The 13982-nt window shown below is 38.9% G+C and overlaps 1 protein-coding gene across 1 annotated transcript in view; it reads right to left on the bottom strand.

Moving 5' to 3' along the window:
- Nucleotides 1–2099: 2099 nt before the first annotated feature.
- The window catches only part of LOC135235704 (C-type lectin domain family 4 member M-like), an 18483-nt gene continuing 6600 nt past the window's right edge, over nt 2100–13982 (bottom strand). The window contains exons 5-12 of the mRNA XM_064301490.1: nt 12847–13178; nt 10155–10174; nt 5296–5441; nt 5031–5147; nt 4591–4725; nt 4261–4412; nt 3468–3574; nt 2100–2935 (exon numbers count right to left, since the gene is read on the bottom strand). Of these exons, the coding sequence (XP_064157560.1) occupies nt 2773–2935; nt 3468–3574; nt 4261–4412; nt 4591–4725; nt 5031–5147; nt 5296–5441; nt 10155–10174; nt 12847–13178 (1172 nt within the window). The 3' untranslated portion in view covers nt 2100–2772. The remainder of the gene's footprint in view (nt 2936–3467; nt 3575–4260; nt 4413–4590; nt 4726–5030; nt 5148–5295; nt 5442–10154; nt 10175–12846; nt 13179–13982) is intronic.

Genomic DNA, 13982 nt, shown 5'->3' with positions numbered 1-13982 from the left:
TATTAAAAACAAACCAGCTTTTAAAAGTTGTTTTGATTTCAGTATCCAAATGTGTATCCTAATTTTGTAGAAATGTGTGAACCACATAAATCATTATTTTAAGTCTGAATAAGAGCATCTGCTTGGTGATAATGTTGCAATGTAAAAAACAGACCGTGTGCTCAGTAACAGCTATACACAATGGAGGAAGAGAGACTCATAAACTCATTGCTAGCAGAGCAATAGATTAAACAGAGCTACTGAACAACGCTAGGAAATAAGCCAGGAATTTCATGTGAGCATAATGCACACTGTGAAAATAAATATTGTGCTTTACTGTGCTGAAAAGGTTCACCTTTACTTTTGCGTGTATAGCTTTAAGTGTCACATAGAAACTGTGTGATTGCTCCATCCGTCTGCTATATTATTTCAGTATGGAAAAACTGACCAGAAGAAAGAACAAAATGTGGTTCACACTTTTTTTTACAACTTGTGAGCACCAAAGCAACACCTAAAATAAAACACAGATGGAAAAACAAGTGTACAGCTTATATCTGTTCACAGTCTAACTTAAGGCACACATTTTCCATTGACTTGTTTGTCACATCTGTTTCAAACTCTTGAGCGTACCGTTTTCTTGACACCAATGACCCTTTCTGAAACTTGAATGTGGTAAAACACCCAGGCTTTCTGCATTTGACCAATGAACATGCAGGTATCTGAATTAGAATAGCCTAATTCATGAGAATGATTCCCCCCAAAGGTGTGGCTGTTTACCACAATATAAAAATAGCCTTGCCCATCTGCCTGACTTGACTGGCTAAGCCCCAGGAGTACAGCTTCAGCAAGCAGTCATTTCTGAGCTACTTGAAGCCATTTACACTGAATCTTCATCATGACTAATAGTCTCCTATGAACAGACCCTCTCAATAGATGGGTTTTGTCATCAGCGCTTTTGACATGGATTGGGTGAATGTCTGCTCTTTTATTCACATTTCTTAAGCTTGTGTTAACCCTGCTGTTCTGCCCAGTGGTGTGTGCACTTCGTCCGAAATGAGCTTAGTGAAAAGCAATGTACCACAAAAAGAAGCCTTCCGTCATAGGTCAAGGAAGTGCCATGTCTCTTGAATGTAGCTTTTTTCTTTTTTTGTGGCACTTTCTACTCAATTGTATCTGTTATGCTAGGTCCTCTTATGTGCAGATATCACCAATCCCCATGTCTTGATAACCCACTCCTTCACCTCAGTACTCAAACACAAGTCTTTTCTTCTCAGTTCAGTGTCCTAACAGTCTATATTGAAAAAGAGCAGCTCAGAATAAAGATTGGTGACCAGCCTACTCCCTAATCTTCAAGAAAGATCTCTTTCAGTTCTGTAGATCATCTTCCTAATTATATCCTGTTGACCACATTAACACCCAACCAACACAAAACAAGATGAATAGCACCAGATAGCAGCAAACATCTTTCTATACCAGGGATGAAGTGTATGGGACATGTTTTAACACAAATATAACACAAATTACCTGGGCCAAATTAGCTAATTAACTGTATACATCAACATCAACTGTAGATTAGATCATTTAAACATTATTCACACAGTGACATAAAAGGCAAACGAAACTGACAGTATCTTAGTATCGAAAATGTGAATACAAATGATTGGGCAAGTCAAATATTACTTACCATAGTAATATTTTCCTACCATAGCAAAACTATTGACAGAAATGGTTGCCTATTCTTCCTGTACTGTGAGGGAGAGGAGAGAGAGCACAAACATCCGTTTGATATATGACAAAATATATTTCCTCCTGCTAGTTCTGCCTCTCCTCTTCTTTTCTCTCTTTTCTTTTCTCTTCCTCTCTCAGAGGAAGTGTCACATTATTCATCTGTAAAGTTCAAGAAGAATTTGAGGGGAGAACCTGCAGGGGAGTTACTTGGTTTCCAGAATGTGAATTCTGTGCTCTGCCTTATGTTAATGTTCCATGTTCTATCAAGTCATTTAAATCTCTCTCCTTTTTCTCTATCTCTTTCTCTCCATAAACACAAGCCCTGCAGTAGAGTAACAGGGTTTACATATGTGGTCAGGTTGAAGTGACGAGGTAGAAATGATTACAAAGCGTTACCAAAAAACTTTTTGTTATTTATTTCAATTTCAAACATAGCAAATATATTTTACAGATGCATAATGCAATCACAACTACTTAAGTCAGCTTAATGGATTTTCAAAAACACATAGAAGGTCATCCGCTTGATACAGACAGAAAGAGATAAATGTAACAGGAAGCACACAGAGTCGCATACCAGTTGTTTACATGGGTACATGTGGTTTATGGCTTTAGGTCACAACTTCTGTTTGGTGAGCTATAGGTGAGCAGGTTTTAGTGACATACTCATTTTTTTTAAAAATTACTCTTTTTATTTACATTACATTAACTTTTGTAGCAGAGTGATTGCTGTTGTAGGTTACAATAAATGTACAGTGTCAACACCTCCTAATGAGGACCATTTTAAATATATGGTTTGTGATTATTTATACATATGTCCAAATTCAGAGAACCAACAATGCTATGAGATTAAATCTACTCTGCATGTAGTCATTTCAATGCATTTAATAAAGCTTAGTCTCACAGACATATTTCTTGTTAAAGTAGCAGTATGAATGTTCCATTTATCCCCAACAGTAATTGTGACCTTGTGCTCTGGTTATTGGAACAATGTTCGACTGTCAAACCCGGCATGATCATCTGGTTCTCCCAAGATAAAACAACCAAACTTATAATTACTAAAACTATTTAGGGGAGCAGAGCATTTGTCTCACAGATCCAATACTGGATGTAATCACAGCGATTATCAGCCCATGCTTTCTTACCAGTCATAGTCAGGGCACAGTCTGATTTTTCATACTTTTTCATATTAATCCAATAATGGTCATCTGGCTCTCCACTCACCCAGAATCTGTACGAGAAGCAGAGACACTGAATGAGACACAGAAGCTCTACTTCTCTGCTGTTTCCTACAGCGATACAGCGACTCCTTCACATTCTCTGTATATTGCCGTCTGTGATACTGCACTGTATGACACTGCAGAATATGGATGCAGAGTTTAGACAGAGAAGGCTTCTCACACCAAAATACTTATTCTAAAATCCACTTTCATTAGAGTACATTTCATCCATATGGAGTACCTTTCTCCAGATGTGGATAAATCCAATGTTAGAGTTGAAGTAACACTGATGACTAATGCATTCCATGGATGACTAGTCTGTATGTATAAGCTCTGTGGGAGATTACAATGAAATTGATGACAACTACAACCACCAATTTCATATGAAAATAGGTTGATACTGGTGTATTCATAAATGCATCATACATGATGTCACTATAATGCCACTGGAGTAAAGGATCTGGGGATCAGAATGATCTGTTGGAGGTTTATATGATTTCCTGTTCAGTGTTTCGGCTGTACTGGGTCTGTTAGATTTCTTACCCTCTCTGCAGGGGGGTTCCATCCACCCAGATCCAGATACCCTCAGTTTCTAAGTCACTTAGTCCAATCCAGCAGTGATCTTCTTTTGTGTGATTGGTGATGAACTCCTGAACACAGGCGCAGTATGACTCACACGGTAGTTATATTATCAGGTGAGACAGTACATTTGCAAGGAGGACAAAGAACAATGTATCAGGAAATTACTTGAAGATCAACAAAAATATTGCCTGTCACAATGTAAAAGGGTCTTATGTCAAGTCATAAAATAGCATGACACTATAGTAATGGAATAAGACTTTTCTATTTTCGCAGTTTATTCTAAGATACATACTGTCCTATTTAAATAATTTATTTTGTTCATTTCTGATATTAACGGTGTTATAGCTGTTCTTTGTTGTACACCGAGAAAACACATTTCATGTAGCATTTGCATCTATAATCTATTATCTGTGATATAAGTGTGAAAGATTCTGGAGTATTGTTTGGCCTTTCTAGTGATGGTAATGTTGGGGGTTATAGGCACTGGGCTTTAGTAAATTGATTTAAATTGAGTATGCAAACAGATAAGTAGAAAAATCCACATTTCTCCGAGTTGCATATAACAAAATGAATACATATGAAGATCAATGGGACATGACCTTGCGATCCCCAGAAAGAAATTCCTGATGGAAAATTTCACCCATTATGAAAGTCAGTCAATCCCATGCATGGTCTTATGGTCAAAAGCACATCTGACCCTTAATCACACATTGAATCCTGGAACTCATTGAATCACTCGCTCATTCATTCGCACCTGTTCCTCTTCACTCTCTATGACCACCAGGTCAGCTCCCCGTTTAATGCAGTCACTGCGACTGCTCATCCAGCTCTTCCTCTCAGTAGAGAAGTAGTAACACTTGAAGGAGAACTGTTCCCAGCCTTGTGGACAGGGTATGCACTCTCTCTCTGCATATAAAGCATGAGTTTTTGTTAAATACAGATGTACAATAACTTTAAAACAACTTAAACATGATAGTCAATATACTTTGAAACAAGAGTTTAAACAATCAAGTTTATTTGTCAAGTATTAAACCCTTTAGTTTCTCTTTCACATAAAATCATTTGGCAGTGTAGCCCCACTCACTCTGTGCAATAAGGGGACAGAAACCATCCAGAAATGGGAGTTTCATAAATACTCCACTGTAGTCTCTCTGTGGCTGATCCATATCTTGATTCAGGGTGCCATTACAGGCCTTGAGCTCCCCCAGGACTGAACCATCTAGCACACGAGGTAAAATGTATTACAAATACAAGAGCATAGCATATTGGATCACCAACTCTACCCATTTTCAGGAATGAGAATTTACATTCTCAGGGCTTTTTCACATTTAACCAGTTTTCAGTTTCCATATTAGGGAAGGGGGGGGGGGGGGGGGGGGGTGGGGGTACTACACAGCGGTATAAAACACTATAGAAAACAACTCAGTAGTGTAGTAGCACTAATGCATTTATTCAAATAATAGAAAATAATTAGCCCTTTTTTTAAGAAGACATATTGTTCGTCATATATAATATGATACTTACAGAGGACACACAGGACTAATGTGGCAGCCAAGAAGAGAGCACACAGAAGCCCCAGACACGCTGCAGCCAGTCTGTATGGATGTGAGCTTCGTCCACGTTTATCTATGGTCACAAGCGCTAGCAGAATAAAACAATTAAACTACCATTATTAAGGGCTGAAGATACATGAACGAGACCCATGTCAAGATTAAACTATGTGCATTGCTGAAAATGCAAGAGGGGAAACACCCATTTTGTACTACATGGTACGTACAGCTGTTCTTACCAGTTTGCTGAGCTCTTGGGCGGTTGAGTGAGGTCTGGTCCACCGTGCTGTACACAGCATGGTCTGAAGAAACAAGTCCAGTGTAAGTACCCTCTGAAATGTGAGAGACTCTTGAGGCATTCATTGTCTGAATTTCCAATGAAGATCTTTATCTATTTCCCCTGTTAAGTTGCTTTTGTATAAATGTGGGTTATTTTGTGGTCACAAGCATTATGGTTGAGAAAAAAAAACAGCTCTAAGAAAACAGGAAGCTGCTTGTTTCTGTGTGCTAATATATGATGTAATGTACCACCAAAACTATTGTACACAGAGTACAGAGTCAATTACCTTTAATCTGGTAATTACGTAGTAAGAATAAATATCTATAATTTTGGTAATGAGGCAGATGTTGCCCCTAAGCAACACTGGGCCAGGTACCTCTAAATAAATCCTGACCATAACCTTTAAGAACAAAATTCAAACCTGACTTCGGACCGGTGGTCACAAGCAGCTTCCACCCACACTATGTGAATGGGGTGAAATAGTGGAGTTATTGTTCAGTGATTGAAGGTCTGTAAAGCATATTGTTTACCACTACTTTCCCAATACAATGTCCTAGTATAATTTCATACACTGCATAACACAGGTTTAAATGTTAAAATGCATGATTACACTTTACATAATATCTATTTAGATGCATTTATATCAGTTTGACAGTTTTTCTCTTACTTTGCCTTTTACAGATCTCATTTTAATGATACTCTTGCATTGAACTACATCATTACAAACTGGACAGCAGTGTGTGAAATGGTACACCGGAAGTCACCTCACAAATAGTGACTGATCTAACTGGCTGTTGGTAAACTTAATCTAGATACACCCAAAGTCAAAAGGCACTTCTATGGTTTTTTCTTGATGTTTAAACTGCTCAACATAAACAGTAAATAATGTTTTTTTCTTTATGTGAGGGCATACTGGGGTCAAGGAAGGAAGAAATGGATGATAAATGGTCAGACTATAAAATAGAAATTTATTTCAGCATCAGACTGATGCACAGATGAATAAGCAAACTGACAAAAACTATCTGACTGGGACAGAGGGCCGTGTTTAACAGGTCAAGCGCTCTGTTGCCCTGGAGTCTGTGTAATGCAGATGCACATTGAATGCACAGCTAGCCACAGCTGCTTATTTCAGCGTTACACAAAAAACATACAAATCTATACAGTCAACATGGTGGTTATGATTATTTATTTTTGGATTTACTCCGTCTTAAATGAACACTCAGGATTGGAAAAGAAAAGACTTGCCCACTCGCTCTTATTAATTAATGAATTATTACGTTAACCATTCTCATGGGTAAATAAATACTATTATTCCAATTTTTGGAGCATCAAGCAAGCGTGTGAGTCTTTTCTTTTCCAATCCTAATATGTTCCTGTGACTTGAGTACATTGTCTTCACAATGTACTCAAAAATATGCTGCTGGTATATTTTTGCTGCTGGGTCTTTTACGCATATATAAAAACTTATTAAGTAAATTGAGTCATGACATCTCACATTTAGATAAAATATTTTAATTAATATATAAGTACATTTTACACACACTTCTCGGGGACTGGTCCAAAATAAGGAACACTGGAGCACACTATGCTCAGGTTAAAAGACTGTTTTAATGGACAGTGTAGACGTCTTCCTCTAAGTCAAAAAACAAACAATGCATTTGGGCAATATGACAAAATATACGGCAATGCACTGTAACTTTTAAAGTAAATGGCTTTGTCCACACACTGACAGGGGAGTTTTGGTGGCTCCAAAACTGAGCTATGATTGGGCCCCAAAATGGACAAATCCTCCAAAGAGTTTGATGATTGAAACCTCTTAATGTTATTATATGTTGTGCTAACCTGTAAAGGCTGCAGTTTTATGATGTCATACACTGTATTAAATATGACTGAATGCATTATAAAATGATTTTCAAACATTTTTGCTTTATTTTGCGATGCTATGATGATTAATCTCACGCTAAACTGGGTTATCTCCAAACTGCAACATTAAAAACAGTACACAGGAAATTACCTCAAACATTGACTAGAATAATCTGCTCACTACTGCATGTACTTAGTTGACTTCCATCTGAATACATTTTCTCCAGAGACACAGAAATCCAAACGTCCTTTCAATAATGAGGTTAAATAACGAGTATGGCTTTTCAATGCTTTTATTACTCAATGAAATGATAAAATGTTTTTTAAATTCTCTTTTTTAGGAAAGAACAAGGCAAAATAGTAACACTATAAAACATTTTGTCATTTATTTAAGCTTAACTCTGATATGCGGAAGCGTAAACAAACACAAAACTATTTCACAGGGGCAACATGAAATGTTTAACAGGCTAAAAGGCAAACACTCTGCTGCTATTGATACAGTGTAATGCAGACACATAATACAGCTTTACATCATACACATTTGGGCATAAATCTACCTTCTACAGTCAGTGTGGCTGTAATGAACATTATTATTTTATTGACATTTAGAATTGCAAAAAAGAATTGCACAAAATGCAAATGCATTTTCAGATGCATAGTGTGGATACAAGTATCTGATCCACAACTACTGAATGCAGAACAAAACATTTGTAAAGATATATATTTTACGCTTCATCTGCTTGGTATTTAGAAGCATCTTAGCTGATGACCTTTGCTCCTCTGATACAAGAGAGAAATGCAATACAGGAAAGACATGTACCTGAAATCAATCAAAATTAAATAATACATCTGAAGGGGCAGTACTGCATGTAACAGGAGAGTCTGCTAAATACTGCACTGTAGTCTCAGGCAGTTGTAGTCTCTCTGTAGCTGGTCTTTCTCTTGTTTCAGGCTATTGTAGTCTCTCACTAGCTGGTCTTTCTCTTGTTTCAGGGAGCTGTAGTCTCTCTGTACTGAGTCTTCTCTGTTAGGGTAGTATCTCCTGCAACGGTCTCTCTTGTTCAGGCTACGTAGTCTCCCGTAGCTGGCCTTCTCTTGTTTCAGGCGTTGTAGTATCTCTGTAGCTGGTTTTCTTTGTTTCAGGCAGTTGTAGTCTCTCTGTAGCTGGTCTTTCTCTTGTTTCAGGTGGTTGTAGTCTCTCTGTAGCTGGTCTTTCTCTTGTTTCAGGCTGTTGTAGTCTCTCTGTAGCTGGTCTTTCTCTTGTTTCAGGCTGTTGTAGTCTCTCTGTAGCTGGTCTTTCTCTTGTTTCAGGCGGTTGTAGTCTCTCTGTAGCTGGTCTTTCTCTTGTTTCAGGGGTTGTAGTCCTCAGTAGCTGGTCTTTCTCTTGTTTCAGGGGTTGTAGTCCTCTGTAGCTGGCTTTCTTTGTTTCAGGTATTGTAGTCTCTCTGTAGCTGGTCTTTCTCTTGTTTCAGGTTTGTAGTCTCTGTAGCTGGTCTTTCTCTTGTTTCAGGAGATTGTAGTCTCTCTGTAGCTGGTCTTTCTCTTTTTAGGAGATTGTAGTCTCTCTGTCAGCTGGTCTTTCTCTTGTTTCAGGGATTGTAGTCTCTCTGAGCTGGTCTTTTCTCTTGTTTCAGGTGATTGTAGTCTCTCTGTAGCTGGTCTTTCTCTTGTTTCAGGGATTTAGTCTCTTGTGCTGGTCTTTCTCTTGTTTCAGGAGATTGTAGTCTCTCTGTAGCTGGTCTTTCTCTTGTTTCATGCTATTGTAGTCCCTGTGTAGCTGGCCTTTCTCTTGTTTCAGGTGGTTGTAGTCTCTCTGTAGCTGGTCTTTCTCTTGTTTCAGGAGGTTGTAGTCTCTCTGCAGCTGGTCTTTCTCTTGTTTCAGGAGATTGTAGTCTCTCTGTAGCTGGTCTTTCTCTTGTTTCAGGAGATTGTAGTCTCTCTGTAGCTGGTCTTTCTCTTGTTTCAGGAGATTGTAGTCTCTCTGTAGCTGGTCTTTCTCTTCATTTATGATTTTATTGGCTCCATGCTCCTTCAGGTCTAAATAGTTGAAGGTTGAATAGTTCTCAGATAAATGTGTATTTCCTATTTCACCACTGTTCATTGGTGAAAACATTAACTCAAAGCCATATCAGATTTACTTCATCATCTGGTAAGGCTGCTTCTGAATTGTGAGGAAAAAAAATCTTGAAAATTTAATTCAAATTAATTGGGTTAATTGGATCATTCAAATTTTAATTTGGGTTGCTGAAAAAAGAGGGAAGCCATTGACTTATTTGTTCATTTAGTCAGGGCTAGGGGATTATGAAAAAGCTTTCAGTTGTGCTCCATACGGGTATTGCAGAATATATTTTACAATATGCATTTCAGATTATAGGGTTTGCTGCTCATCTCAATGAAATTTATTGCAGTCACACTCGCAAACAATGTATTGATGAGCATGTTGAATGGTTTTTTATTATGACAAGGCATCAACATCACATTGTAAATTTAACATAACTTCATTCATTTCAATATTTCATATCCTACGTGTGTCATAAACTGTAATGCAACACGACAGGACGGATTGAGTTTTTTCTTTAAAATCACATTTTACCAGGATCACAGTAAAGAGACAGACAGTTACTCACAGAGGACACACAGGACTGATGTGGCAGCCAGTAAGAGAGCACACAGCAGCCCCAGACACACTGCAGCCAGTCTGTAGGGATGCGAGCTTTGTCCGCTTCTCTCTGTGGGATAAACAATAAAAATGTTATTTTTACAGCTGGAATACTCAATCCCATTCTGAAGCAGTATCAACAGCTGCTCTTTAATACTCTGTACAGGTGTTCTTACCCGACTGCTACACTTTAATACAGTGCACAGGTGTACTTACTTGTGTGCTGCTCTTTAATACACTGTACAGGTGTACTGACCTGTGTGTTGCTCTTTAATACATGGTACAGCTGTTCTTACCGGTGTGCTGAGCTCTTGGGCTGTTGAGTGAGGTGTGTCCCACCATGTTGTACACAGCACGGTCTGAATAAACAAGTCCAGTGTAAGAACCCTCCGAACTGTTTGAGACTGCCGATGCATCCATTGTCTGAACCGCCAAAGAAGGTTATTTCTGTTGTCTCTGGTTTGTGCCTACTCTGTGAGTGTTCATGTGGTCTGTAGCATTGTAGCTCAGGCCGGATACTGCTGTGACATGACAGGAAGATGGTCAGGCTATAAGTTAGTGAGGGCTCTATATATGACTGTGACCATACAGATATTGGAACTTTCCACCTGTCAGTTGTAATTCTTGTACATGACAGACATGGACACGAGAGGATTTTTTTAGGGTTCAGGTGCTGTGGAGGAGGAGGGAAGCTGAAGAGGAGTGAAGGTGAGACGGGAAAATTAGCACGACACAACTAGTGAAAACAGAGATTCAGTAACACCCGAAAACCATCAAAATGACCATCATCAACATTTGCCATATATTTGAGCCAAGGCTTTATAATCCATAATATTTAGGATTATCTGGGTTTAATTTTGCACATCCATGAAGCTTGGTGTTAATCCCACCTATTACACTTTTGCATCCTCTCACATACCTACTCTATGCTAACAATACTTTCATGCTTGCAGCTGATGTCTCATATCGTTTCCGCTCCCTACACACCTCTGTGTATTTTGATGGCACAGGAAATGATCTCACACATACTCATACGAACCAAAAACAAACAAGAACTTTCTTTGGAAGCTTCTGTAAAATTATCTCTGGCAAATCAACCATGCTGCCACCCAGATAGTTTTGGTCATTTATCATCAGGACAATGCAGCTCATTAGCATAGGCCAGAACTTGTCACTAATTGTCACGATACACCGTTATAGAACAGCAACTGGGAGTGGGTAATCAGAAGCTATTCCAAACAAGGAGACTTTATTAACGCTACAATAGTCTGTTTCCTGGCTTGGCCGCTGGAACATAGGACAACCTATCGATTGGCAGACTGATTGATTTATTGAGGCCAGGCACCAGCTTACTTACATCAAATCACATTATTTTAAACATGCATTTCTGTTTCTCACCCCAGAAAGCAATGTCTCATAAAAGGTATTTAAAGCCATTCAGTCCTAATAAGGTTGTTCAGTTGACTCCACAAACCCTTTGAAGCACTTGTGCGTGAAAGCTTTGCAAGATCTTATCACTGTCTCACTGTCACTGCTTCCATACTTTGAATGAACTTTATCAGCTCTTTGTCATGATCGGAAGAGTGTTGAATTTTCTTACATCATGTACAAAATTTGAGTCAAACAACAAGCGGCCAAAACTGGGCTTTGTTTTTGAAGCACACTTCCTGGTCTTGTTGAGATATGTTGCACACAAGCGCCAGAGCAGTTGGCTCCAGTACATACAGCCACCCCTTTCAATGTAAGTCAATGGTAACAATATAGTCAAAATATTTCTTTTTGTCTGTACTTTTTTCCCCTTGCATTCATTCAGTTTTCATTACAGAAAAAAACAGTTAATCAATCAAACCCTCGGTTCTATCTCTGTAATTATTTTTTTTAATAGAAATTTTTTAGATTCTTTATAAAAAATTTTTAACTCAAGCCTGAAAATGACATAGCCAAAAATAAAATGTCTAGTATTCTAGAACTATTTTGATTACAGTCATAATTCTGGTCTCTTCTGAAAAGTAACCCTTGAGAGTGAACAGTCTGAATTACTCTGTTCTCTAAGAAAGTGACAGAAGCTCAAACACAGTGGAAGTGGAAGGTTTTTTCTCACCCAAAATATAATTTTTTTTTGAATGCATGAAGATGCTTGGCAGGCGGTGCGGTTGGTAGCAGTGTTGCCTGACAGCAAGAAGGTTCTGGGTTTGAATGCAGCCTGGGCCTTTCTGTGTGGAGTTTGCACGTGCTCCCTGTGTACACATAGGTTTCCTCAGGGTACTCTGGTACAGTCCAAAGACACTAAATTGTCCATAGATGTGAATGGTGTGTGTGCCTTGCGATAGATTGGTGGCCTGTCCAGGGTATATTCCTGCCTCTTGCCAGCACCCCCCTCGACCCTGCCCAGGATAAGTGGGCATAGATAATGGATGGATGGATACAAATGGATACGTATGCGTAAACAAACAGACAGGCTAAAAGGCAAACACCCTGCTACTATGGATACAGTGTAATGCAGACACCGCTGTCCATGTCTGCTTAGTACTGCTTTACATACTACAAATTTGGGCATAAATTTACCTTCTACAGTCAGTGTGGCTGTAATGAACATTATTCTTTTATTGACATTGACAATTGGCACAAAATACAAATGCATTTTCAGATGCATAGTGCAGATACAACTGCCCCATCCACGACTACTGAATGCAGACAAATAGATTTTGAAACGAGTCTTTAAAAATGCATGGAATATAATTTTAACGCTTCATCTGCTTGGTATTTAGAAGCATCTTAGCTGATGACCTTTGCTCCTCTGATGCAAGAGAGAAATGCAATACAGGAAAGTCATGTACCTGAAATCAATCAAAATTAAATAATACATCTGAGGGGGCAGTACTGCAAAATACAGGTGAGTCTGTAAACTACTGCACTGTAGTCTCTCTGTACCTGGTCTTTCTCTTGTTTCAGGTGGTGGCAGTCTCTCTGTAGCTGGTCTTTCTCTCATTTCAGGCTGTTGTAGTCGCTCTGTACCTGGTCTTTCTCTTGTTTCAGGTGGTGGCAGTCTCTCTGTAGCTGGTCTTTCTCTCGTTTCAGGCTGTTGTAGTCTCTCTGTACCTGGTCTTTCTCTCGTTTCAGGCTGTTGTAGTCGCTCTGTAGCTGGTCTTTCTCTTGTTTCAGGCTATTGTAGTCTCTCAGTAGCTGGTCTTTCTCTCGTTTCAGGGTGTTGTAGTCTCTCTGAAGCTGAAGGTTTTCCTCTCTATTCATGGTGATGTTATTGCCTCTGAGCTCCTCCAGGTCTCTCTCCAACATTGAATAGTTCTGAGATAGTCTTGTACCTAATACACATGGGACAACAGCATTCCTTAGAAAAATAATGTATCAATGAAGGACTTTTACCAATTGTCACCACTGTTCAGTAGAATACTGACCACTGCGTTAATCTCTGGAACAAATAAATTTAAAACTATATCACCTGTTAAGTTTTTCTTTCTGAATTGTGAATGAAGAAAGTCACGCAAACTAAGAAAAAAGTATGCAAAGTGTTCACTCATATATTAATCTGTGTTGTCGCAAAAAGATGAAAGCCATACCGTTATCTGTTTGTTTACACAGTGTAAGAGGTTTACAAAAAATATTTTTGTGCAATGGGTAGTTCTGTTGTCTCACAGCAAAAAGGGCCTGGGTTCGAATGCGGCCTGGGTCTTTCTGTGTGAAGTTTGCATGTACTCCCTGTATCCACGTGGGTTTCCTCTGGGTACTCCAGTTTCCTCTGGGTACTCCGGTTTCCTCCAACAGATCAAAGATATACAGGTAGGCTTATTGGAGACCCTAAATTGCCCATAGGTGTGAGTGTGTGAGTGAATGGTGAGTGAATGCTGTGTGTGTGCCCTGCGATAGAGTCCTGCCTCTCGCCCAATGCACGCTGGGATAGTCTCCAGCACCCCCCGCAGCCCTGCTCAGGATAAGCAGGATAATGCATGGATGGATGGATTCTCATCTCAATGACATTTATCTCAAACTCATTGGCAAACATAGCATTGGTGAGCATATTTAATAGGTTTTAAAAAAAAAAAAATGACAAGGCATCAACATCACATTTCAGATCGTACATAATAAATTGCATGTTTTTCATCAATGTT

Source organism: Anguilla rostrata, chromosome 12 (genome assembly GCF_018555375.3).
Source record: "Anguilla rostrata isolate EN2019 chromosome 12, ASM1855537v3, whole genome shotgun sequence".
Classification (NCBI taxonomy): domain Eukaryota; kingdom Metazoa; phylum Chordata; class Actinopteri; order Anguilliformes; family Anguillidae; genus Anguilla; species Anguilla rostrata.
The sequence above is the reverse complement of the archived record's forward strand: the minus strand, read 5'-3'. Positions and strand labels throughout refer to the sequence as shown.